We start from the raw sequence: 27,973 nt of genomic DNA, 5'->3' as shown, positions 1-27,973 counted from the left end.
AGTGGTTGGCTGTGCCTCGGGGCAGTGGCAGGTAGGACCCCGGCCTCCAGGACTGGAACCCTCGGCTGCAGCGCTGACAGTCCTGACCGCTGGTGTTGTGGTCGCAGTCACACTGCAGTGTGGCATCACGCAACACACACTGAGATGCATGCAGGTTACACACACACCTGCAACACACACACACACACACACACACACACCACACACACACACACACACACACACCACACACACACACACTCAGTTCAGCAGTGTGTTAGTAGGTATAGCTGCAGTCAGTGTGTGTGTGTGTGTGTGTGTGTGTGTGTGTGTGTGTGTGTGTGGTGTGTGGTGTGTGTGTGTGTGTGTGTGTGTGTGTGTGGTGTGTGTGTGTGTGTGTGTGTGTGTGTGTGTGTGTGTGTGTGTGTGTGTGTGTGTGTGTGTGTTGTGTGTGTGTGTGTGTGTGTGTGTGTGTGTGTGTGTGTGTGTGTGTGTGTCTGTGTGTAGCTGTGAAAGCATCTTCCTCAGTCAGACCCCCCCTGTCAGAAAGCATCTTCCTCAGTCAGACCCCCCCCTGTCAGAAAGCACCCCTTCCTCAGTCAGACCCCCCCCCTGTCAGAAAGCATCTTCCTCAGTCAGACCCCCCCCCCCCTGTCAGAAAGCATCTTCCTCAGTCAGGACCCCCCCCCTGTCAGAAAGCACCCTTCCTCAGTCAGACCCCCCCCTATCAGAAAGCATCTTCCTCAGTCAGACCCCCCCCCTGTCAGAAAGCACCCTTCCTCAGTCAGACCCCCCCCTGTCAGAAAGCATCTTCCTCAGTCAGACCCCCCCCCCTGTCAGAAAGCATCTTCCTCAGTCAGACCCCCCCCCTGTCAGAAAGCATCTTCCTCAGTCAGACCCCCCCCCCCTGTCAGAAAGCACCCTTCCTCAGTCAGACCCCCCCCTGTCAGAAAGCATCTTCCTCAGTCAGACCCCCCCCCCTGTCAGAAAGCATCTTCCTCAGTCAGACCCCCCCCTGTCAGAAAGCACCCTTCCTCAGTCAGACCCCCCCCTGTCAGAAAGCATCTTCCTCAGTCAGACCCCCCCCTGTCAGAAAGCACCCTTCCTCAGTCAGACCCCCCCCTGTCAGAAAGCACCCTTCCTCAGTCAGACCCCCCCCCTGTCAGAAAGCATCTTCCTCAGTCAGACCCCCCCCTGTCAGAAAGCATCTTCCTCAGTCAGACCCCCCCCTGTCAGAAAGCACCCTTCCTCAGTCAGACCCCCCCCTGTCAGAAAGCACCCTTCCTCAGTCAGACCCCCCCCTGTCAGAAAGCATCTTCCTCAGTCAGACCCCCCCCCTGTCAGAAAGCATCTTCCTCAGTCAGACCCCCCCCCTGTCAGAAAGCATCTTCCTCAGTCAGACCCCCCCCCTGTCAGAGAGCACCCTTCCTCAGTCAGACCCCCCCCCCTGTCAGAAAGCATCTTCCTCAGTCAGACCCCCCCCTGTCAGAAAGCATCTTCCTCAGTCAGACCCCCCCCTGTCAGAAAGCATCTTCCTCAGTCAGCCCCCCCCCTGTCAGAAAGCATCTTCCTCAGTCAGACCCCCCCCCTGTCAGAAAGCATCTTCCTCAGTCAGACCCCCCCCTGTCAGAAAGCATCTTCCTCAGTCAGACCCCCCCCCTGTCAGAGAGCACCCTTCCTCAGTCAGACCCCCCCCTGTCAGAAAGCATCTTCCTCAGTCAGACCCCCCCCTGTCAGAAAGCATCTTCCTCAGTCAGACCCCCCCCCTGTCAGAAAGCATCTTCCTCAGTCAGACCCCCCCCCTGTCAGAAAGCATCTTCCTCAGTCAGACCCCCCCCTGTCAGAAAGCATCTTCCTCAGTCAGACCCCCCCCTGTCAGAAAGCATCTTCCTCAGTCAGACCCCCCCCTGTCAGAAAGCATCTTCCTCAGTCAGACCCCCCCCTGTCAGAAAGCATCTCCTCGGTCAGACCCCCCCCCCCTGTCAGAAAGCATCTTCCTCAGTCAGACCCCCCCCTGTCAGAAAGCATCTTCCTCAGTCTCAGAGTGGATGTCGCCCAAACAGAGGCACATGATTTTCACTACTCGCCAACTGCAAGAGAAATGCCGGGAACAAAATCAACCGTTATACATGGCCTTCATCGACCTCACCGAAGCCTTCGACGCAGTGCGCCGTCAGGCCCTCTGGCTGGTACTGGCAAAGATTGGCTGCCCAGAAAAAGACGTCCGGGTACTGAGACTGCTGCACGGTACTCAGTGGCAGTGGAGACGAAACTGAACCCTTCCGGGTCGACACAGGAGTCAAACAGGGATGTGTCATCGCTCCAACGCTATTCTCCATCTTTGTTGCTGCTATCCTACATCTCACAAGCAAGCATCTGCCCTAGGCAAGGGCGCCGGAAGCGGGGGGGCCAGGGGGCCATTGGCCCCCACACTTTTCAGCCCTGCTCCTCAGTTTCGCAGCAGCAGATTATTATTATTTATTTCGAACAGATTAAACAATAACAAATAAAAAATAACAAATGTGAAAAACAGAATACCGTATTGTTGTAATACAGTATTTATCCACATTCATGGTAATATTTGTATATTCAACAAAAAAAACTAAAAAAGTCTTCATATTAATAATAATAATAAATCATATGTGTCCGATTGGGAGTAGGAGGAAGCACATGCTTATTAATTCCCACCCCTTACTTGATCAATGATTGTCCTTTAAATCATTATGCAAGTTATTACTACTTAGATTTACATTTATACAGCATCAGGAGGACGCGTCCCCAGCTGACCCAGAAAGCCACGCAGGTTCTGGTCCAGGCTCTCGTCCCCTCACTAGACTCCTGCAGCTCCCTCCTGGCTGGTCTACCTGCATGTGCTATCCCACCTCTCTCCTCCAGAATGCAGCAGCTCGTCTGGTCTTCAGCCTTCCTGAATGTTCCACACGCTCCTCCGCTCCCTCCACTGGCTTCCGGTAACTGCTAGAATCCACTTCCAGACCCTGGTGCTTGCGTACCATGCTGCGAATGGATCTGGCCCTTCCTCCATCCAGGACATGGTTAAACCGTGCACCCCAGCACGTGCACTCCGCTCTGCATCAGCCAGACGACTCGCTGCACCCTCGCTGCGAGGGGGACCCAAGTTCCATCAGCAGGAACACGTGGGTTTGCTGTCCTGGCTCCAAGATGGTGGAACGAGCTCCCATTGACATCAGGACAGCAGAAAGCTCACACACCTTCCAGACTGAAACTCATCTCCTTCCACTCCACCTCGAGGATAGAACTGCTAACAAAGCACTTATATACTAACAAAGGACTGGCTCCTCTAAAGCCAGCTGAGCAGCACTTGAAATGCTTGGCTCTATGAAACCTGATGTACTTTATGATTCTGTTTTCTTCAAGGTTGTGTCTTCCTGGTCGAACGCACTTATTGTGAGTCGCTCTGGATAAAAGCCTCAGCTAAATGCGATGTAATGTTATACATACATATACAATAATTTCTCATCTTCAATCACCTTTCTTCATTCTCATATTTTTCCAAAAACGTGTTTCTGTACATCCTTTTAAACTGAATGATGCTTGTGCTTTGTTTTAACTCCCGCTCCAAACCATTCCATAAAGTCACCCCACAGATTGGTAAACTCATACTTCTCAGAGGTGTTCTGACCTTGAGTTGTTTAAAATGTAGCTTTCCTCTCAAAGTATACCCCCCCTCTCTGTCTATGAACAATGTTTCTAATGTCCTAGGAAGTAGATGATGGCTCTGTACATGATTTGTGCCGTTTTAAATGTAACCAGATCAATGAACTTCAATATGTGTGACTTCAAAAATAATACATTAGTGTGTTCAAGATATCCAACATTACTGATAACTCTTATCGTCCTTTTTTGTCATGTGCATAACGGCTGTAGGTTGGTTTTGTACGTGTTTCCTCAAATCTCCACACAGTAAATCAGATATGTTAATAGTAGTGTGTTATATAGAGTATACAACGAGTTATAGCCTAGAATGTATCTGGCTTTTCCCAATATTGCAAATATTGCTTTTACACGAGTGATATGAGGTTTCCAGCTGATGTTGGTCTAAAACCACACCAAGGAACTTCATGTCATAAACTCTTTCTATGTGTATGTTATCTAGTATTAATTGTATCTGTGGATTTGTTTTATGTTTTCTAAATAACATAATCTTTGTTTTGCTTATATTTAATGATAATTTGTTTGTGTCAAACCAATGTTTTACTTTAATCATTTCTGCTGTTATCACTTCCATTAGCTCTTTCAAATGTTCACCGGAATACAAAATATTAGTGTCATCTGCAAATAAAATACATTTAATATATTTGATACTCTGAAAATGTCGTTGATGTATGATGTCTGTATGAACAGCTTTGGACCCAACACGGACCCCTGAGGTACTCCACAAGTTATGTTCATGTATTCTGATTTATGTTCACCCATTTCAACAAATTGTTGTCTGTTGCTTAAATGATCTCTCAGCGTCTAACCCCCCCCCCCCCCCTCTGATGCCGTTCCAGTTTATCAGTAACATATTGTGATGGTGTCAAATGCTTTTTGTAAGTCTATAAATATTCCCACTGCTTGTTTTTTATTGTCCATGCAGTTTGCTATTTCCTCACTGAATGCCATTAGTGCCAGAGACGCTGATCTGTCTTTCCTGAATCCATATCGACTGTCGTCCAAAAGCTGACGTGTTTCCATGAAACTGTGCCGTGGAAAACTGTACAAATCCCGTTTCAATGATTCCCCTCTAAAGTCGCATCTCAAACGTGATCTGATCTCGCTGTGTGTACTTTGTTATTTTTGATTGTTATATTCAGTCTCCTAGCTACAGGCATGTTTGTAAAGGGAAGATGACAGCTCTCCCCACTCCGCTGTTCCTCAGCGCCCCCCCCCCTCCCCCCGCTGACATGATGAATGTAAGGTGTAGAGTAATCATAGATAACACGGCAGGGGCCGTTACAGTTTGTTTTCATCTGATTTCAAATAAGCAAAGTCTTGGCTTTCAGAATATTAAACTTGTTTCGGCAAATTCAGATGATAAATACAGCTTTGAAGCTTCGGCATGATTACAAGCAGAGAACGGAGTAGCTTAACGTCACAGCAGGCACAACGACAGCCGGGGTTTCTCGTGAGGGCAGTAATCCAAACGGAAATATCTTCCCTCCGAAGTATTTTGATAATTTGCTAATAATCAATCAGATCGATGGATTCCAGAGAGAGGAAACTTTAAAGGCCTTTTTCTCAAAATGATGACTCTGTAACAGTCATTATATAATGTGACATATTTTGCTTAATATTTGGAGAACAAAAACAATCCTGATATCATCAGAAAGCTAGGAATCACAACGTGTCTTCGGGTCAATGCACTGATCTCGATGGAGCGTCACTTTGCATTCGGTAAAATAAAGCAGGCGACATAACGGGAAGAATATGGACATTTTAACCCAATCAAACAGGACATGGTCACACCATTCAAATGTATCCATGTAAATTACAACCAATACAAAAGCTTAGATTTGTTTATTTGTTGCGTTGTTTACTTTATTTGTTACGTTGTTCTGTGTGTCAGCCGTTAACCTAGAGATAATATATACAGCTGCAAACATGTCAGAAGAAAACTAAATACAGTCAATCTAAACTTAAATGTAACAACTGGAAGGTCACGTGCTGACATCCTCACCTCCGGAGCCGGGCCTTCTTCAGCCAGAACCAGCGCCGCAGATGAACCCGAAAGCAGCAGCTCTGCGGCCGCAGAAACGGTCAAAACCGCCGCCGCCGCCGTGGAACCGAAAAAGGCTGGTTCCGACTGCATGGAGGTTTGTTGTCGGGACATTGAGGCGGGTAAAGCTGTACAGCTAACTGTCGGGAGAAAGGAGACCGCTAGTAGATGATTTGAGCAAAGAGAAGGTTCTTCAACGCAGAATGGAACAAAAATAGAGAGGGGTCGTTCTTTGCAAAACCACTAAACGATCAACTGCGACGTTAACGACCTCGTGATGACCTCATGTTTTAACTGAGGATCAAACCTGTGTTCAGTCTAGAAAAAGGTAAATGTGTGCATTTTATTATAAAGTGTATATTTACAAACTATTGCAAACACTAAGAAGCTAAGAAGCTTATAAACATCAGGTTTAAAACTAAAAGATATCGATCATGGAGCTGCAGTATGCGAACGACAACGCCCTTGTAGCCCTCTCGGAAGAGGACCTACAGAGTATCCTATCAGCCTTTGCGAAAGCATACAAACAGCACGGTCTAGCCATCAACATAAAAAAGACCCAGATCCTCCACCAACCAGCAGCACGCCTGTCCTACCCCCAAACATCTCCATTGCAACATCAGACTGCAACATGTGGACCACTTCCCATCCCTCGGCAGCCTCCTATCATCAGAAGCTGTTATTGATGATGAAATGCACCATCGCCTCAGCTGTGCCAGTGGGGCTCTCTCAAGGCTAAGGAAGAGAGTCTTTGAGAACCGGGACCTCCAAGCAAAGACCAACATCTTGGTCTCTGAAGCTGTGGGGCTCCCCACTCTTCTGTGTGGGTCAGAGGCCTGGACCACGTCCAGCAGGCACTTAAAGGCACTTGAGGCATCAGAGAATCCTCAGCATTAGCTGGGAGGACCGGCGCACTAACACCAGCGTCCTGGAGGAGGCGGACATTCCCACCATCACTGCCACCATTGCCCAAAACCAGCTCAGATGGACTGGCCATGTTATCCGCATGCCTGACTCTCGCCTCCCAAAGCAAGTCCTTTATTCCCAGCGTGCTAAAGGGACACGGGCCCTGGAGGCCAGAACAAGAGGGACAAAGATGACATCAAAACAAACCTAAAGAAGTGCCACATAGACCTGAACGCTTGGGAGGACATGGCAGCAGACAGGCGACCTGGAGACACCTTGTCCGTGAGGGTGCTGCACTATACAATGATGACCTCTGCCATGCTGCACGAGACAAGCGCCGACTCAGGAAGGAGAGAGCAACCGCCACACAGGTCCAACCCAAACCCTCCACCACTACATTCCCATACTGTCCACACTGCACACGAGTAATCAGGTCCAGCATCGGCCTCTCTGCCCACCTGAAGACCCACACAGACCAAGAAGGAGGACAGTCATACTCCACTACGAGTGACAGCCGGTGATGGTGTGTGTGTGTGGGTGTAGCTGTGTCTGTGTGTGAGTGTGTGTGTATGTCTGTGTGTGTGTGTGTGTGTGTGTGTGTGTGTGTGTGTGTGTGTGTGTGTGTGTGTGTGTGTGTGTGTGTGTGTGTGTGAGTGTGTGTGTGTGTGTGTGTTGCAGGTGTGTGTGTGTGTGTGTGTGTGTGTGTGTGTGTGTGTGTGTGTGTGTGTGTGAGTGTGTGTGTGGCAGTGTCTGTGTGTGAGTGTGTGTGACAGTGTGTGTGGCCGTGTGTGTGTGTGGCAGTGTGAGTGGCAGTGTGTGTGTTGCAGGTGTGTGCGTGAGTGTGTGTGTGTGTGTGTGTGTGTGTGTGTGTGTGTGTGTGTGTGTGTGTGTGTGTGTATGTCTGTCTGTGTGTTTGTGTGTGTGTGTGTGTGTGTGTGTGTGTGTGTGTGTGTGTGTGTTGCAGGTGTGTGTGTGTGGTGTGTGTGTGTGTGTGTGTGTGTGTGTGTGTGTGTGTGTGTGTGTGTGTGTGTGTGTGTGTGTGTGTGTGTGTGTGTGTGTGTGTGTGTGTGTGTGTGTGTGTGTGTGTGTGTGTGTGTGTGTGTGTGTGTGTGTGTGTGTGTGTGTGTGTGTGTGTGTGTGTGTGTGTGTGTGTTACCTGGCAGGTACGTCAATCAGAGTTCCCGTTAGAATATCTTTTCTCCGGTCAACATGTCCGTTAAAGTTTAAATCTTCCGGACAAAATGAGAAAAGTGGCGGTCAAAGGTCTTCTTTGTTATTTATTGAGCTTTAAAACAAATTGAAATGATTCGATATCAAACAAACTAATTATAGTAGATTAACTACATTATTCAAAAGCGTTCAGTAACTTACAATAGCACGGGAATAATAAACGGAGCGCTCTCTCCCTCTCCTGACAGCCCGTCAGTCCCATGCAGCTCGCGGATCAGTGATGAGTGACCCGACAGTAACACCAAACATATCTATAACTAGTTACGGTTTGAGAGGTAACTAAAATATCTACGTGTGATATTCTAACCTGAAGTGTGTGTTTTGTCCGCTCACCGCTGCATCATGCAGAGCTGCGTGTCGACGCGTCAGCAGCAGCTGATCTCTCTCTCCCGTCAGATCAGACTCACGTTTCTGTCCATATCGATCAGATCCAGCTGGTTCTAGCTCATGATAGACTACCTGCTTATTAAAAGACACCTAAACAATAAGTGTCGCTACAGATGTAGCACCTCATTTCAGACTCCAGCTTACAGCTTCCTGCCTAAGACCAGCATCGAGGAATGTTAAGCCCTCCCACTATTTTCCAAGAGGGCGTTGCCAGATTTTCAATTTCAGGTTTTAACCAGGAGATGGCGCTTCATTCACAAATACAGAAAGACACGTTTCATGGACTGTCAGTTGTGTTTTGAAGAGCATTTGAACACATCAATATTTTAGATCAACTAAAGTATATCTAATCTTGTAATTCAATAATATATAGTCTTTATATATTAAATAATCATAATAATGTAAATGTTTACATTATACTTCTTTATTTGTTATGCTCATGCTTTTACCTTTACAATCGTTTGCTTTAATATGCAGTATATGTTTTGTATATTGTTGTGTTTGCTTCCTCCTGCTCCCTTTCGGACACATACTGTATGATTTATTATTATTATTAATATGAAGATATTATTAAGATAAGATGTTTTATTTATCATCGGTGATCAGAGCTAACTGCCTGCCGTCAGATTTCATTTAAAAAACAGGTCTGACTATTTCTGCGCTCATAAAGAATGATAAGAATAATGCGTATTGAACTGGTTTCATTCATTAGTGAGTTTATTTAACACTAGAACAGCCAATCGGGTCAATGTGTGTTGTGTGTGTGCAATGTAACTTTTTTTCAATAAAATATTAAAGTCTCCCAGTCCGTGACTTGTCCTGAAAGTGTGTTATGTAGCACCCTATGTTGTTAAACATTGCATTCTAATAGCGGGATTTGACGGTGTTAGGTAGGCCTATACACAAACCTCTGGCGGTTCTAGTGTTAAGGTAGTTAGGTACAGTAGACGCCCTTTTTATCAGTAACGGATTTAGCAGTTGAACATAAAAGTCAGCTAACTGAGGGTCACTTGCAATGACAGTGTTGTGTCCAACTGTAAGCTTGTCACTCAGAGTAACCTACAGTTAATTTAGCTGCTGGAGAAGAAAGATCAGGGGGGAGGGGGGGGGGGGGAGAGAGCTGTGGTTGATGGGCCATTAGGTGTGTAAATACACAGCTGAGAGCTGCCGTTTCATTCAGGCTGCGGCCACACGAGGACGAATTTGGTCGTTTGCGTTACTGTTTAGTGTCATATAGACCGTTCGGCCACACGAGGACGACCGAATACGGCACTAAACGACTGAGGAAACGATAACGGGTCCCAAGGTGGATAGAAAGGCATATGCAACTCTCTGGGGGGTCAAACGGCTCCGTGTGTGCGCCCTATACGATCATTTTCAGATCACTGATAGTGATTGCGCAATAGCCCCGCCTCTCCCCACCTCTTCTGCTCACCTCCGCTTACCCCGCGCCATTGCTGAAGTGTTTCGCCACCAACAACAACAACAATGGCGGATCGCAGAGTTGCTATCGTGCTCCGGACGCTATTGACCATGCTACAGTTGATGAGGCAATAGCCCCGCCTCTCCCCGCCTCTGCTGCTCACCCCGCGTCAAAGTAAACTGCACCCTGAGTTCAGATCATTGATCTTTCTCTCGATATGGACCTAAACGCGAGTGAAGTCTAATCTGACAGGACGGAGACACCTCTCAAACTCCCTACACTAGTTATACATATGTTTATTTTTACAGTCGGCCGGGTCACTGATTACTGGATCAGCTGCTGCATGAGACAGACACTGACGCTGTCCGAAGAGAGGGAGGAAAAAGAGAGGCTCCGTGTATTTTATTATTATATTATATAGAGTCGTTATTCATTTGTTTTAAAGCTCAATAAATAACAAAGAAGACCTTTGACCGGCACTTTTATAATTTTGTCCGGAAGATTTAAACTTTAAAACACGTTGACTGGAGAAAAACTCTGCCCGGTTCCCTCGGCCCCCACCGCGGAGAATAAACAGAAGGGCAACCATGACAACCATGCTTCTTCGCTGCTTTGTGGAGGAAGTTACAGCGCCACGTACAGGCTCTGCATATGTACTGCAGCTTCTCCAGCGGTTGGAGCTAAACGGAGCGGCCTCGTGTGGACAGACACTATCCGGATAACTATTGCGTGTGGACGGAAGCTTGTTTGCGATTGCGTTTGCGTTAATCCTATGCGTTTAGCCGTTTTCGTCCTCGTGTGGCCGCAGCCTCAGACTGTTTAAAAAACTGTAACAACGGACTATTTTTCTTAGCGGATGCATGTCAATTTAAATCAATACATACAACTATTTTTTAAATCAATAAAAACATTTTCTAAATCCATAGAAGCATTTCAATTAATATTGGGAGTCATGTCGTTACTTTGTTGAGAATGTGGCCGTGTAATAAGCGGGATCATTTGCAGCGACTTGTTCCTTATGGGGAAAATAACACCCTTCATGCAGATCAAGATCCTGATCTGCCGACGAGGCTCCATTAAAATATAAATATGTTTAGTGAATTACTGAGTTTAGGCACGTTAATAACGTTTGAATGAAGTTGAATACAGTGTATTCATATGTGTCAGTGATTTCATGTCAATTCGGCGACATGAACATAAATGATCGTGGTGAAGATGATGATTAAATTAGGATTACAAATCGAGAGCCAGGCTGCATTTCCTCCCGTTCGTTTTTTTCGACTAAACAACATTATTTTGTTAAAAAAACATGGTGATGTTTTGTAAATGATTACAGGTCTCTTATTTAGCACAGAGTATGATATCTGTGACATATGGATCTGAACAAAGTTCCGCTGTACATCCAGCGTACTGTGTCTTTATTTCACATGAGCTCCAGTGTAGAACCCCACTGCACCCCCTGGTGGATCAATGATCCATTGCAGCTGGCTTCATTATAATTACATTTATTTATCACGGGGGGGGTCTCAAGTCAAGCTGGAGGTTTTCCCTTGAGCGAGGGCAGATCACGTACCAATCACGGCCCTCGCGTTTCAAACTGTCTGAAATGAAGCGCTACATCTGTATGCAACCGGGTGAGGCCACAAAGTATAGAGCAGCATTATGCATTTGTTTACATGCCCACCGGAACCCAGAGGCATTACCAACAGATCAACGCACAATCAACCCACACAGGACATCTCTTTCTCCACATTAAGTGTTAGACATTAGAATTGACTCTTCTTGTCTGTCACATAAGTGGCGCAAGTTGCGCAACTGATGCAGTATTGCGCTAAGGGGAAATATATTTAGACCGGAGAGATTTAGATTTGCCGGTCTTCAGCATATTTTACCGGTCGTAGTCCGGTAATTATCGGCTAACGGGAACTCTGACGTCGATGTTGGACACAGCGTAGAAGTACCAGTACCTCCCAGTGTGTGTGTGTGTGTGTGTGTGTGTGTGTGTGTGTGTGTGTGTGTGTGTTCCCTTAGCCGTGTGGAGAAGGAGTTGCTATGTGTTCCCCTAAGTGTTCTGTGCTGCTTAGCCCCGATATATTTGATTCCCTGTCTTATGTAATATAATTTGTGGAACCAAATAAAGTATTTAAATGTGTGTGTGTGTGTGTGTGTGTGTGTGTGTGTGTGTGTGTGTGCGTGCGTGCGTGCGTGTGTGTGTGTGTGTGTGTGTGTGTGTGTGTGTGTGTGTGTGTGTGTGAGTGTGTGTGTGTGTGTGTCTGTGTGTGTGTGTGTGTGTGTGTGTGTGTGTGTGTGTGTGTGTGTGTGTGTGTGTGTGTGTGTGGTGTGTGTGTGTGTGTGTGTGTGTGTGTGTGTGTGTGTGTGTGTGTGTGTGTGTGTGTTACCTGGCAGGTACGTCGATGTTGGACACAGCGTAGAAGTACTTCAACAGGTTGTCTTTCTGGACGTATGTCCCTCCCAGTGCCGGGCGCAGCAGCCTCAGCCTCAGGTTGGTGAAGCTGAAGAACTCTCTGAGTCCCTGCATCGTCTCCATGCGCGTCCACAGGCCGGCCATGTTGATCAGCTTCGGACCGGCGAAGACCCCGAAACGAGAACGGACCTCGAACACCACCTGCTTCTCCTCCTATTGGTCGATACTGAGGTCAGTAAACATGGTCTCTAAGAAATATGTATGTAAAAATGGTATGTATCCTCAGGTATGTATCCTCATCCTCAGGTATGTATCCTCAGGTATGTATCCTCAGGTATGTATCCTCAGGTATGTATTCTCAGGTATGTATTCTCAGGTATGTATCCTCAGGTATGTATCCTCAGGCAGTGTTGTAGTCTTAGTCACCAATTCACGAGTCCAAGTCACTCTCGAGTCACCACTCTTCGAGTCCGAGTCCAAGTCCGAGTCACCCAAGGAGTGTCCGAGTCATCATTACCTGTGTTCGAGTCCGAGTCCAAGTCCGAGTCACCCAAGGAGTGTCCGAGTCATCATTACCTGTGTTCGAGTCCGAGTCCAAGTCAGAGTCACCTAAGAAGAGTCCGAGTCAAGTCCGAGTCCAAGTCTTCATGTATTAACCTTGGTGGATATATGTGTTGAAATGTAGCTGCTCCTCTACATTGCTTTCATCCTGTCATGTTATACTAATCTGTCTGTTAACTGCTGTGAAGCCAGTTCGGCTACTGTTGTAATAGGTGCTCTACAGATATAAAGCTTATTACTAATATTATTATTATTATTATTAGGGCCCGAGCACGATGTGCTAGGACCCAACGGCGTCCTAGCACGAAGTGCAAGGATACCTATTGTTATTCGTGAAATTATTCCTATTATTTTTCTGCCAGCGTTTCCTGTTTTTGAGGCCTTTAGGAAGCTGAAAAAGTTGTATAATTTTGCACGGACGCCAGGACTGGTGAAAAATACAATATTCTGGAGTCAATGAGTTCAAATTGTCCAACCTGCTCGCTAGCGCCAGCTATTTCAATTCCATTTTGGAAAAATTCACAAAGTCCCACCGTAACTCCGAATGACCTAATATTTTGCAAACATATCCGGGTGGACCTGCTCTAGAAAATAATCCAATTGGAATCCTTAGCTCCGCCTACTTTAATTTTTTTTAAATTAGCATAATTTTAAAAACACTTAAATATTCACTTAAATTTCAATTTCTTATTTATCAACACCAAACTTCGTATACAGCATCGCCGGAGGGTTATAGACATTACCCTAGGAGATGAGCATGTTCAAATGATAAATATTTCCGCCATGAATTAAAACGTACTCGCAAAAAGGCGGGACTTAGAAAGAAATGCTCCTAATTCATTAACAATGTATCCAAACATCACAGATTTTGGTGGAAACGTTAAATCTGTCTTGGGGAATAGGCACACCAAAGTATTTTCATTTTGGACTGTAGGGGGCGCCAAAAACACCACCAATTTATAACTCAAGAGCGGATGGACTAATCTTTTTGTTTTTTGTTTACACATACTCTCGGGGAGACTACGAACTTAGATTCAAAGTGTCGCAACAAATTCAGAATGTGGGCGTGGCCTATACATTATTTTTAAATTGCGATAGCATAAAATGAGCTTCGGACGCAAAACTTGGGACACACGTCAGAGCCCAGGACCTTTTCGAAAAAAAAACGTACATTTTCAAAAAAACTGCTCACTAGCGCCCCCTATTGTGTGGTAGTCACATATAGTTTCTCAAAACTTCACGAATTTTGGCACAGACATTTCTCATGGAATTGCGGATATATTTGTAAATACATTCCATTAGCCCCGCCCCCCAAAAAGTCGGCCATTTTGAAATATGTGCGTTTTTCAGCCATTTTACGCACGTTCTTGCAAACTCCTCCTAGGGGAATGATCGGAAAAATTCCAATGCAGGACAGGTTTAGCCCCTAACCCATATGATACTTAATTGAGGAGCACATTTTTGAAAAATTACTCGTGGAGGTCGTAAGCTAACAGCGAATACACCATTGTTGACGATTTACATGTCGCAAATTACTCTAAACTACTCGGATATAGTTATTCCGATATTCACGAGACGCTGTATACATATTGCTATTATGATTGCACACATATTTCAAATTGCCTTTCATTAGCTCCGCCCCCCAGAAAGTCGGCCATTTTGAAAAATGTGCGTTTTTCAGCCATTTTACGCACGTTCTTGCGAACTCCTCCTAGGGGAATGATCGGAAAAATTCCAATGCAGGACAGGTTTAGCCCCTATCCCATACGATACTTAATTGAGGAGCACATTTTTGAAAAATTACTCGTGGAGGTCGTAAGCTAACAGCGAATACACCATTTTTGACGATTTACATGTCGCAAATTACTCCAAACCACTCGGATATAGTTATTCCGATATTTACGAAACGCTGTATACATATTGCTATTATGATTGCACACATATTTCAAATTGCCTTCCATTAGCCCCGCCCCCCAGAAAGTCGGCCATTTTGAAAAATGTGCGTTTTTCAGCCATTTTACGCACGTTCTTGCAAACTCCTCCTAGGGGAATGATCGGAAAAATTCCAATGCAGGACAGGTTCAGCCCCTATCCAATATGATACTTAATTGAGGAGCACATTTTTGAAAAATTACTCGTGGAGGTCGTAAGCTAACAGCGAATACACCATTTTTGACGATTTACATGTAGCTAATTCATCCAAACTACTACATTTCCATTTTTGGAAACCTTTACAAAGTGGCACCGTAACTCCGAATGACCTGAAATTTTGCCCACTTATTCGGGTGGACCTATTCTACATATTATGTCCTGGAACCCGAAAGCTCCACCTCCTTCATTTTTTTTTAATTACCATAATGTTAAAAACAGTGAAATATTCACTTAAATTTCAAATGTAGGTTTTTCAACACCAAACTCAGTATACAGTATCGCTGGAGGGTCAGACACATTATCGTAGGGAATGAGCATGTTGAGTCGATAAATGTGGCCGTCATTACTCTAAACGTGTTTGCAAAAAGGCGGGGCTTAGATAGAAATTCTCATAATTCATCAACAATGTACCAAAAAAACACACATTTTGGTGGTAAGGTTCAGTGTGTATTGGGGAATAAGCACAAAAAGTAATATCCATTTTGGACTATAGGGGGCGCCAAAAACATGACAAATGTATAACTCATGAAATGATGGACGAAATCTTTTTATTTTTTTTTAGACATACTCTGGGGATGAGTATGGACTTATATTGAAAGTGTCACAACGAATGACAATTGTGGGCGTGGCCTGTACTTTTTTTTTTATGACGATGTGCTTAAATGTGTTTCGGTACGCAAAACTTGGGACACGCATCACAGCCCACGACCTTTTCAAGAATGTAAAAAAAACAACGTACTTTTTCAAAAATACTGCTCACTAGCGCCCCCTATTGTGTGGTAGTCACATATAACTCTCAGAACTTCACGGATTTTAGCACAGACATTACTCATGGAATTGCGGACATATTTGTAGATACATTCCATTAGCCCCGCCCCCCAAAAAGTCGGCCATTTTGAAATATGTGCGTTTTTCAGCCATTTTACGCACGTTCTTGCGAACTCCTCCTAGGGGAATGATCGGAAAAATTCCAATGCAGGACAGGTTTAGCCCCTATCCCATATGATACTTAATTGAGGAGCACATTTTTGAAAAATTACTCGTGGAGGTCGTAAGCTAACAGCGAATACACCATTTTTGACGATTTACATGTCGCAAATTACTCCAAACTACTCGGATATAGTAATTCCGATATTCACGAAACGCTGTATACGTATTGCTATTATGATTGCACACATATTTCAAATTGCCTTCCATTAGCCCCGCCCCCCAGAAAGTCCACCATTTTGAACAATGTGCGTTTTTCAGCCATTTTACGCACGTTCTTGCGAACTCCTCCTAGGGGAATGATCGGAAAAATTCCAATGCAGGACAAGTTCAGCCCCTATCCAATATAATACTTAATTGAGGAGCACATTTTTGAAAAATTACTCGTGGAGGTCGTAAGCTAACAGCGAATACACCATTGTTGACGATTTACATGTCACAAATTCAACCAAACTACTACATTTCCATTTTTGGAAACCTTTACAAAGTGGCACCGTAACTCCGAATGACCTGAAATTTTGCCCACTTATTCGGGTGGACCTACTCTACATATTATGTCCAGGAACCCCAAAGCTCCAACTTCTTTATTTTTTTTAAATTACCATAATGTTAAAAACAGTGAAATATTACCTTAAATTTCCATGTTTTCTTTTTCAACGCCAAACTTAGTATACAGCATCAGTGGAGGGTCAGACACATTACTGTAGAAAATGAGCATGTTCAGTCGATAAATATGCCCGTCATTAATCTAAATGCTCATCACTGCTGTCACTTCAGCCTTACATACCTTTACTTATAATTAAAAAATTACATCTGTGTGCCATGTAGTACTTGTCATTTTGCATAATACTGTATATACTTATTACATTGCTGTTAACATTGTCTTTTTTTAAATACTGTCTACACTTAATCTACAACTTCTCTCATATCATTGAATCTACATTATGGTTGTTTATATTTATCTGTTATCTTGGACTTCTTTGCGTCTTAGGTTTACATTTAAATGTTTGCTGTGACGGACTGCGGAGCTGAGCAAAACACACACTAACAGTTAGACCAAACACACTTAGCTATTCCATCTACCTCTGGAGCTAGCTAAACTAGTTATAAATATGTTTATTCTTCACTGTCGGCATATAGGGTTAGGGTTAACCCTAACCCTAACCCTAACACAGTTGGCGCACATGCCTAAGATTTCCTGGTCAGAAATAAAGGAACGCAAAGTCAGGTAAACAATTTAGAGACATGACAAACGGCTCATCTCGGAGGACTGAGGGGGGGACCAGCAACCCTCCCCGACAGGCGCACGGACGCGAGGGCCCGCTCATCACTGCGCGCACAAGTGCGACCGCAGTTTTAATTATTATTATTATTATTGTAAATGACCTTTAATATGTCAAACTATATTTAAAATGAGTTACCTTTTAGAGAAGTGATTATATTTGTATGCCAATATTTTCCTATGGTAAAGTTTTCGTCTTGCACTTTTATTTTGATAGTAATAAGGTCGGGACTCTTATTTTGAAGGAACTTTTACCGGAAGTCAATGGACGACGGAGCCGTGTAAACACACATGTATAATGACGGATAGATGACGAATAAATTAACTTATAAAACGGACAAGTCAAATCAAGCAATCTGATTGGTTCTTAGCTGTGTTATAATGAGCGTATATCACGGGTATAATTGTAGTTACTTTTCACAAGTCAGTATCCCTCTGCGTCTGAGAAAAGCTACAACCAACTAACAAAGCTTGAGATGACATGTAAGGGATAATGTGCAGCAAGGACTTATTGACCGTTGTTAAGGACGCTCACATCTGCACAAAGAAGTCCGGTCAATTTAACTGTATACAGTTGGGCTGAAAAGCAAACTGCATGTAGTTTGCTTTTCAAACTGGGACAAGAAAACAGCGGAGAAGTAACGGGGCAGAAACTCTCCTTTTTATGCAGCGGTCCAGACATAGACTGTTACGCTTGGGTAAAGCAGGTAGGACTCAAATGCAGAATTTAACGAAAAGCGAGCTTTATTAAATAATATAAAGCTGTGGCAAAAAAGGCAGTATCCAAAATATCCAAAATATCTAAAACCAACGAGCAGCACAAGGAACACAGACCGTGGAATAACATGGAGGGGAAACAATGAACCGACATGGAACACAGGGGAAGACTAGACTAAATACACAGAAGGGTAATCACAGAACAATACACAGCTGGGCAGGGGAGGAGAAACACAAGGACAACAGGTGAACACAATCGGGTAATCAGGGAGGGAAACAGACAGAAAGCAGACAGGCAGGAAACGGGGGTGAAGACTTTACACAATAAGACAGGAAACCCAAAGACAAGTAAAACACCAACACAGACAAAACTACAAACGTGACATAACATGAGAATCGTGACATAGACATCAAATGGCAAAACATATTCAGTGTGCAGTTCCTTTGGCATTAGGGTTATCTAGATACTTTCCAAGGTTTGACATCAGGAATTGTGCTACTTTTAAAGCAAGCAACAATGTTTTCAAATCTGTAATCAAAAGGTAGGCAAAAACGCTTTAGACCAATCAGATTGCTTGATTTGACTTGTCCGTTTCATAAATATATTTACATTTCGTCCGTTACGAAACAAACTTAAGATGGAAACATGTAAGGTTAGCTTGGACCTCCGGGGGGTATCACTGTGGAGGAGTGGATTGAGCAGTGCCTATCTCCAGAAAGCACCTTCACGACGACATGCAGAGCTACGTGAAGAGCAGGCAGACCAACTGGAGAAGGACCTCCATTCAACAGCTTTCTGATGGGGTCTTGAAACAAAGCCGAGACATGATGAGCGTTAGTGGCCACAGGTGCAAAGCTCTCTCCAGAGCTGCTGGAAGCCCAATCTCGAATCCCGAATCCCTCAAAAGCGTGCACGATACTGTGCACGCTTTTGAGATGATTTGACCAAGTTGTTGTCTATAGTGTGTATTGACTTTGACCGTTTAATCATTGTTGGTGATATTAATATCCATGTTGACAACCCTGAGGACAGAGGGGCTAAAGAACTGTTGATAGCTATGGACTGACTCAGCATGTCAAGGGTCCGACGCACAATAAGGGGCACACTCTGGACTTGATTGTATCAAAGGGTCTGAACATCTCTGAGCTTGTGGTGACTGATGTTGCTGTCACAATCTTAAGGAGAACCCAAATGCAGCACTCGAGAAACCAAGGAGAATTGGTAATATACTTTATTGGAGATTCCACTGGATCGGAGGAATACCAACAGGCAGGGCAGTAGCGGGCAGTATAACGCACCGGAGGCCAGCGGGCAGAAGGTGAGTCAGGGACAGGCAGAGGGTCAGGGAGTGAGCGAGGCGGTCAGCGTGGATACAGGCAGGGTCGGATAACAGGCCAGGCAGGATAGTCGAGGGACAGGCAGAGCAGGCAGGTCGGGGACAGGCAGGGTCGGAACCGGGTAGGCAATCTAGTGTTGAACGCGGGAGAGACAAGCATGAGGCAAAGTACAATCTGGCAAAGAGTGTGTGTCAGGTGCGGGTTTAAATACTGGCAGAAGCTAATGGGTGCAGAAGAGAAAGAGAGTGAGTTAACGAGTGGGTGTGGAAAACAGGTGAGACAGGTGAATGGAAAACTACTGGTGAATGATGGAGCAGACTATGACAGTTGCACTCTCTGATCATTCCTGTGTTTTCTTTGAGAGCTCTATTACCGCCCGCACAACTGTTACGAAAGAGGTGACCACTAGACGTCACTTCACTGAAAATACAGAGGAAATGTTTGCTCAGATTTTTACTCCCTCACTTGCCCATGCGAACTTCTCAGTAAATGAGCTAGTTGATCATTTTAATTCTAAAATAACAAATGTCATGGATGCCATCGCTCCCATTAAAATAAAGGAAGTATCTGGAAAGAAAAAATCTCCATGGAGAAAAGCCATGACTGTGAGAACAGCAACAACTGAGTGCAGAAAAGCTGAACGCAGGTGGAGAAAAACAAATCTCCAAGTTTACTTCGAAATATATAAAGAGAAAGTCGGTTTCTATAATCAGGAAATAAAAGAGGCACGACAGTCTTTCTTCTCTGACATCATTACCAAAAATAAAAACAATTCACGTGCCTTGTTTGCTACCGTCGACAGACTAACTAACCCCCCAGTGTCGATAGCCTCAGCATTTCTATCCACCAGGGCGTGCAATGACTTGGCCTCCTTCTTCACTGACAACATCATGCAGATCAGACAAGCAGTCAGTGCCTCTGCATCAGGTACAGCCAATGTACTGTCCCTGTGTCCACCTAAAGTCAATCCAGACATCATGACACACTTCCGTCTGATAAATGCTAAAGACCTGGAAGACATTATCCAACATCTGAAATCCTCCTCCTGTAGCCTCGACATCATCCCGACCGGATGATCAAAACTGTTTTTCATTGCTTGGCCTCAGATATATTACACATAGTAAACAAGTCTCTTCAATCATGTGTATTTCCACAGGCCCTGAAAACTGCAGTCATTAAACCGCTCCTAAAAAAGCATAACCTAGACAAAACCGTAATGAATAACTACAGGCCAATATCAAACCTTCCCTTTTTAAGCAAATTGATTGAAAAAGCAGTTTTTCAACAGTTGAGTAATTTCATGTTTTTAACTGACGGTTTTGACGTGTTTCAGTCGGGCTTTCGACCTAACCACAGCACTGAGACTTCACTTGTTAAGGTCTTAGATGACATCCATTTGAACACAGACAGTGGCAGAATATCAGTGTTAGTATTATCAGATCTCAGCGCTGCATTTGATACTGTTGACCACAACATATTGCTAGACCGTCTTGAAAGCTGGGTGGGAGTTTCAGCAACAGCTCTAAACTGGTTTAGCTACTGCTTGAAGGACAGAACAAACTTTGTCTCAATAGGCAATTACAAATCAACCCAGATAAATATGTCATGCGGGGTTCCTCAAGGCTCCATCTTAGGACCTTTAATATTTATATGCTACCTCTGGCTGAAATTATTAAAAAGAGCGATCAAAGCTATCACATCTATACAGACGACACCCACATTCATTTTAAAATTACACCGGGAGACTGTTCTCCGATTAGAACACTGAGCAAGTGCATTGAGCACATCACTGACTGGATGACTCAGAACTTTCTCCAATTGAACAAACAAAAAACTGAGATCATTGTTTTTGGAGCAAAGAAGGACCGGTTAAAAGTAATCACAGAGCTTCAGTCGGCAGACTACGAAGTAACTCACAAAGCAAGATATCTGGGTGTAGTGATGGACTCAGACCTGAATTTTAACAGTCACATTACAACAGTTATTAGGTCTGCATACTACCACCTGAAGAATATATCAAGGATTAAAAAACTAATGTCGCAACAGGATTTAGAAAAACCACTAAACATGGAAAAGCAGCTTTTAGTTATTATGCCCCAACAATCTGGAACAAACTGCGCACCTCGTGCACGTCTGCCCAAACACTTCCTATTTTTAAATCCTGACTAAAAACGCACCTATTTGCCGCTGGTTTTAATTGAGCTGCCCATACTCGCACTGCAGGATGCCTTTCAGTCATGTGTTCTGTACCTGCTGTGTTTCTGTATTTCATTACCTTTGCTTATTATGCCTGTTTTTAAATGTCTTTTTAATAACAACCTGGAGGAGAAGCTCCTGGTGTCTTTCTACCGCTGCTCCATAGAGAGTGTGCCGGCATATTGCCTACCCACGTGGTGTGCCAGCCTTCAGAGGGTTCAGAGCCCAGAAGGTCATCGGCTGCTCACTGCCTTCTCTGGAGGAAGTCTTCAGCCAGCGTTGCCTCAACAGAGCAGGCAGACACTTCCTGTTGGCTCTTCTGCCCTCCAGTAGACGCTACAGGGCAATTCAATCGAGAACAAACCCACTGAAAGCAGTTTCTACCCCAGAGCCACACGAGAACTGAACACCGTCAGACGCTGAACTGAACAGTTACAACTTGCAGCTGCACTACTTTTTAATAGTTGTATTAACTTATGAACTGATCGACATCAGAGATACAAAATATCATCCCTGTGTTTTTATATTGTAAACTGTATTTAAATAATGTGCGGGCATGTATGCATGTTGGTATGGATGTGTCAGCATATGTGTATGATAATATTAGGGCTGTCAGTTGATTAAAATAGTTAATCGCGATTAATCGCACATTTTTGATCTGTTCTAAATGAACCTTAGAGGAATATTTTTCAAGTTTTTAATACTCTTATCACCATGTGAGCGGACAAATATGCTTTATGCTAATGTTTATTATCATTTGAACAATGACAAATATTCTCATGAATATTAAACACAACAACCTGGAACCTCTCATACAATAATACAATACAAAAGTGTGTGTGTGTGTGTGTGTGTGTGTGTGTGTGTGTGTGTGTGTGTGTGTGTGTGTGTGTGTGTGTGTGTGTGTGTGTGTGTGTGTGTGTGTGTGTGTGTGTGTGTGTGTGTGTGTGTGTGTGTGTGTGTGTGTGTGTGTGTGTGTGTGTGTGTGTGTGGGTGTGTGTGTGTGTGTGTGTGTGTGTGTGTGTGTGTGTGTGTGTGTGTGTGTGTGTGTGTGTGTGTGTGTGTGTGTGTGTGTGTGCAACTCAAGGCATATGCTCGAACGGGAGCTGCCTGGACGCTGCGATCATGTTGCACTCTCCGAGCTGAGTGTGCTGACTTCTCCTCCAACGTCCCGCTGTCTGCTTCCTGCATCAAGTCAAGTGCTCGGCGCAGTTGTGGCGAAATGTCGCTCCTCTGTTTTCATTGAAACAGCTCCTTATATCCGTTAGCGCAGCTAGCTAGCACCAGATGCTAACAACAACAACAACAACAACAATGCACGTAAGGTCTCTCTCTCGCTCGCGCCACACACACACACACACACACACTCTCCCGGTCCTCCCAATGGCCAGGCGGTGCCTGCCGGTGAGCGTGGAAGTGTGGTCTGCCGCAAGCGGGCGGCAGGAGCGGGGCTGTCAGCGTCAGCGTCAGCTTGCAGATGGTATTTTAAACTCGATGCTCTGAAGCTACGGGGCGGCCGAGGACAAAACATACACATGCGTTAATCGCTGTTAAAATAATTAGTGGCGTTAATTTTTTTCCCGTTAACTTGACAGCCCTAGATAATATATATGTATTCGTTTTATGTGGAAATGCACTGCAAGGATTGCTTTTTTAAATGTCGTTGTACCTGGTGCGATGACAATAAAGGAATTCTATTCTATTCTCTATTCTATAATGTATTTGTTCTTAAATGTCGTTTGCTTTTAATCTGTATAGCACTTTGAATCACCACGTGCTGAAAAGTGCTATATAAATAAAATTGCCTTGCCTTGCCTTACCGGAGAAAGTGGAGCAATATTCTCGCCATGCCAAGCAACAGCCTAGAACAACCTCAACCTATACAAGTGACCTCGTGAGCCATGCTGCTGGTGCCGGACAGGTTTCAGAGGCTGCACAATAAACGGCAACAAACACACGAATGCGAATAAAGAGCCAGATAATGGATGAACGCTCTCTGTCTGATATGTTCGCTAGCTGTTAGTGTTGTTTCATAGCAACCACCTCGCACTATGTTTCGTGCAGAAGGCAACGGAGGGACTATTTTATTTTGAACGTCATTATTTACTAATAGAAACTATTTCAAGTGTGTATTTTTCTTTCATATTGCCACACTTGGTAACCGTTTTATAAAAGCAATAGCTAACGACAGGCCGTGATATATGCTCATTATATCACAGCTAGGGGGTTGAACCACGCCCCCTAGCTGTGATATACTGACCATATACCACGGCCTGTCGTGAGCTATTGCTTAAATATACTAAATAGTTGCATTAGGTTTTTAGCACCTGGCGGATAAGGGCACAAGCTCTTACGTTGGTAATGACTGTATAAAAGCAAGGGTGATCAATAAACAGATACCATCGGTTAGAGAGTCTGACCATCGTTCATCCGGGACGCTACAATTACGATAGTGAATATTTAAATTCTATCAATAAAGATTAAGCCCCAGAAAGCACATGGCTACTTAGCATGCAACATGACATCATTCTGCATGCTAAGTAGCCATGTGCTTTCGTGTTATCACTGAATCTTTATTTATTGATTAGATCACGTTGCTCTGATGATAGTGTTCAACACAGCCTCCATGTCTGAACTCGATCTTTAGAGTAATGTTTTACGGAGCCTTCTCTTCAATATTGTTTCCACATAACGAGCATGTTTCTCTTTCCCAATGTGGAAGCAGAATGTGTGAAAGCATACAGCACGATGCGGGGTGTGTCTCTAGACATCTTTAGACTGGAACAGCGGGCCCAGTCCGTGAACTCGCCTCGCAGGTGCACACGCCAAGATAGAGGACATCAGACTCCAGAGAAAACTTGCTCGAGTCTGAGTCGGAGCGTCAACGTACAAGTCGAGTCATCGTGGGGGAGAAAATTCATGAGTCCGAGTCCAAGTCCTCATACGCAAGAATTCACGAGTCAGAGTCCGAGCCCAAGTCATCATGCACGAGAATTCACGAGTCCAAGTCCGAATTGCGTCAATCAGTGCGCGAGTCCGAGTCGAGTCACGAGTCCCAAAATTCGGCACTCGAGTCAGACTCGAGTCCAAGTCCAGGACATCTCTGTCCTCAGGTATTTATATATCCTCAGGTGTGCATGTACCGTCAGATGTGCATGTACCCTCAGGTGTGCATGTATCCTCAGGTGTGCATGTACCCTCAGGTGTGTGTGTACCCTCAGGTGTGTGTGTGTGTGTACCCTCAGGTGTGCATGTACCCTCTGGTGTGTATGTACCCTCAGGTGTGTGTGTGTACCCTCAGGTGTGCGTGTACCCTCAGGTGTGTGTGTACCCTCAGGTGTGTATGTACCCTCAGGTGTGCGTGTACCCTCAGGTGTGTGTGTGTGTGTGTGTGTGTGTGTGTGTGTGTGTGTGTGTGTGTGTGTGTGTGTGTGTGTGTGTGTGTGTGTGTGTGTGTGTGTGTGTGTGTGTGTGTGTGTGTGTGTGTGTGTGTGTGTGTGTGTGTGTGTGTGTGGTGTGTGTGTGTGTGTGTGTGTGTGTGTGTGTGTGTGTGTACCCTCAGGTGTGTATGTACCCTCAGGTGTGCGTGTACCCTCAGGTATGTATGTACCCTCAGGTGTACCCACAGCTCACCTTGGCTCCGACCCACTTGGAGTACTGCTCGGTGCAGATGACCCGGGTTATGTTGCTCGGCGCTAAATCAGCAACACGTTTAGGAGGCATGCCGAAGGCTTCGAGGCAGTCGTCAGCGTAGAACTGGTACGGCTGCCAGGACACACCTGAGACCATCAAGTAATATTATTATAAACAGGAAGTAAACAATGACAGAAACACACCTGAGACCATCAAGTAATATTATTATAAACAGGAAGTAAACAATAACAGAAACACACCTGAGACCATCAGGTAATATTATTATAAACAGGAAGTAAACAATGACAGAAACACACCTGAGACCATCAGGTAATATTATTATAAACAGGAAGTAAACAATAACAGAAACACACCTGAGACCATCAGGTAATATTATTATTATAAACAGGATACACTTTTGGCCCTTCAATTCAGTTCCCCATTGTAGCGACCAGGGAGGGGGGGGGGGGGGGGGGGGTTGATATATCCAGTCTTTGTTTGTTTGGGTGTGTTGCGTTATTATGAGTGCTCTCATACTTGTTTGATTCTGAAATTGTATTTTATATAAGTACATATATATACCCTAACCCTATATATTGTTATTGTCTCATGACCCGCCCTGTGAATGAATCAAAGTAAATATAAAGTGGTCTTGAACACATGTGTCCTCAGACAGAGGCTGCTGCCTCCTGTCATCATTAATGGACGTCTCTTTAAGATGACCGCTCAGAGGAGAGGAGTTCTCCTTCCTCTAACCGCCTGCTGCTTCCCCTCCTCTCTCCTCAACTCCCCTCCTCGGCTCCCCTACTCGACTCCTCTCTCCTCAACTCCCCTCCTCGGCACCCTAACACCCTAACCCTAACAGGAAATAAACCAACAGGAAGTACCTCTGTCAGGTGACTTCTCTAGCACCCTAACCCTAACAGGAAGTACCTCTGTCAGGTGACTTCTCCAGCACCCTAACCCTAACAGGAAGTAAACTATTAGGAAGTACCTCAGTCAGGTGACTTCTCCAGCACCCTAACCCTAACAGGAAGTAAACTATTAGGAAGTACCTCTGTCAGGTGACTTCTCCAGCACCCTAACCCTAACAGGAAGTAAACTATTAGGAAGTACCTCTGTCAGGTGACTTCTCCAGCACCCTAACCCTAACAGGAAGTAAACTAACAGGAAGTACCTCTGTCAGGTGACTTCTCCAGCACCCTAACCCTAACAGGAAATAAACCAACAGGAAGTACCTCTGTCAGGTGACTTCTCTAGCACCCTAACCCTAACAGGAAGTACCTCTGTCAGGTGACTTCTCCAGCACCCTAACCCTAACAGGAAGCAAACTATCAGGAAGTACCTCTGTCAGGTGACTTCTCCAGCACCCTAACCCTAACAGGAAGTAAACTATCAGGAAGTACCTCAGTCAGGTGACTTCTCCAGCACCCTAACCCTAACAGGAAGCAAACTATCAGGAAGTACCTCAGTCAGGTGACTTCTCCAGCACCCTAACCCTAACAGGAAGTAAACCAACAGGAAGTACCTCTGTCAGGTAACTTCTCCAGCACCCTAACCCTAACAGGAAGCAAACTATCAGGAAGTACCTCAGTCAGGTGACTTCTCCAGCACCCTAACCCTAACAGGAAGTAAACCAACAGGAAGTACCTCTGTCAGGTGACTTCTCCAGCACCCTAACCCTAACAGGAAGTAAACTAACAGGAAGTACCTCTGTCAGGTGACTTCTCCAGCACCATGGTGGTTGGCCTCCCGTACTCAAAGGTCACCACGACGTCGTCCACCAGCTCCAGGCTCTTGTTCCAGGACAGAGTGATGTTGGCCAATAGCGGCTCAGGAAACCTGGACCATGTGACTGTCTGCCAATAGGTGACGAGCCCCCCCCGCTCCCTGTCTCCCATCAGCTGGGGTGGGTGAGACAGGTCCGGGCTGGAGGCGTCGCACTCATCACTGCACAGGTACGGGTTCTCCTGTAACACACACACACACACACACACACACACACACACACACACACACACACACACACACACACACACACACACAGAAAGAACTGTTAACAGATTAAAGGTCTAACCGGCACGACTTGTGTTTAGAGACTCTGTGCTCCTGCAGTTACTGTTTCTGTGGATCAGTGGGATAGTACCGGGAGTACTGGGAGTACTGGGAGTACTGGGAGTACCGGGAGTACTGGGAGTACCGGGAGTACTGGGAGTACTGGGAGTACCGGGAGTACTGGGAGTACTGGGAGTACCGGGAGTACTGGGAGTACTAGGAGTACCGGGAGTACTGGGAGTACTGGGAGTACCGGGAGTACTGGGAGTACCGGGAGTACTGGGAGTACCGGGAGTACTGGGAGTACCGGGAGTACTAGGAGTACCGGGAGTACTGGGAGTACTAGGAGTACTGGGAGGGGAGGGGGGAGGAACAGGGAGGGGGGGGGCAGCAGAAGGCGTCAGAGAGATTATCAGTTAATCTGAGGTCAGAGGTTAACCCTTTAACAGGATTCACCCCGCAGCGTCAGACACACACTCAGAGTGACTGTTCACACTACACACACTACACACTGCACACACTACACACACTACACACACTGCACACACTAAACACTACACACTGCACTCACTACACACTGCACACCCTACACACTGCACACTACACACTGCACACACTGCACACTACACACTGCACACACTACACACTGCACACACTACACACACTACACACACTGCACACACTGCACACTACACACTGCACACACTACACACTGCATACACTACACACTGCATACACTACACACCACACACACTACACACTGCACACACTACACACTACACACTGCACACACTACACACTGCATACACTACACACCACACACACTACACACTGCACACACTACACACTACACACTGCACACCCTACACTCTGCCTCTCCGTAGTTCTTGAGGACCTGGTCTGAACCCTGAGCTGTGTTTCAGGTCTCGGGCTCCAAAAGGACTTTCCCAGAACAAAGGACCATAT

At 45.2% G+C, this 27,973-nt stretch overlaps 1 protein-coding gene across 1 annotated transcript; it reads right to left on the bottom strand.

Moving 5' to 3' along the window:
* On the bottom strand, positions 1–27,223 carry LOC117441254 (netrin-G2-like; the record flags this gene model as incomplete). The annotated part of the gene is made up of 5 exons (XM_034077457.1): positions 1–167; positions 12,062–12,300; positions 24,953–25,098; positions 26,664–26,926; positions 27,072–27,223. Coding segments are annotated over 5 exons (967 nt in total), but the record flags the coding sequence as incomplete, so codon positions are not given.
* Between the last annotated feature and the right edge of the window lie 750 nt (positions 27,224–27,973).

Source organism: Pseudochaenichthys georgianus, unplaced genomic scaffold (genome assembly GCF_902827115.2).
Source record: "Pseudochaenichthys georgianus unplaced genomic scaffold, fPseGeo1.2 scaffold_1606_arrow_ctg1, whole genome shotgun sequence".
In the NCBI taxonomy this organism is placed as follows: Eukaryota; Metazoa; Chordata; class Actinopteri; order Perciformes; family Channichthyidae; genus Pseudochaenichthys; species Pseudochaenichthys georgianus.
The sequence above is the reverse complement of the archived record's forward strand: the minus strand, read 5'-3'. Positions and strand labels throughout refer to the sequence as shown.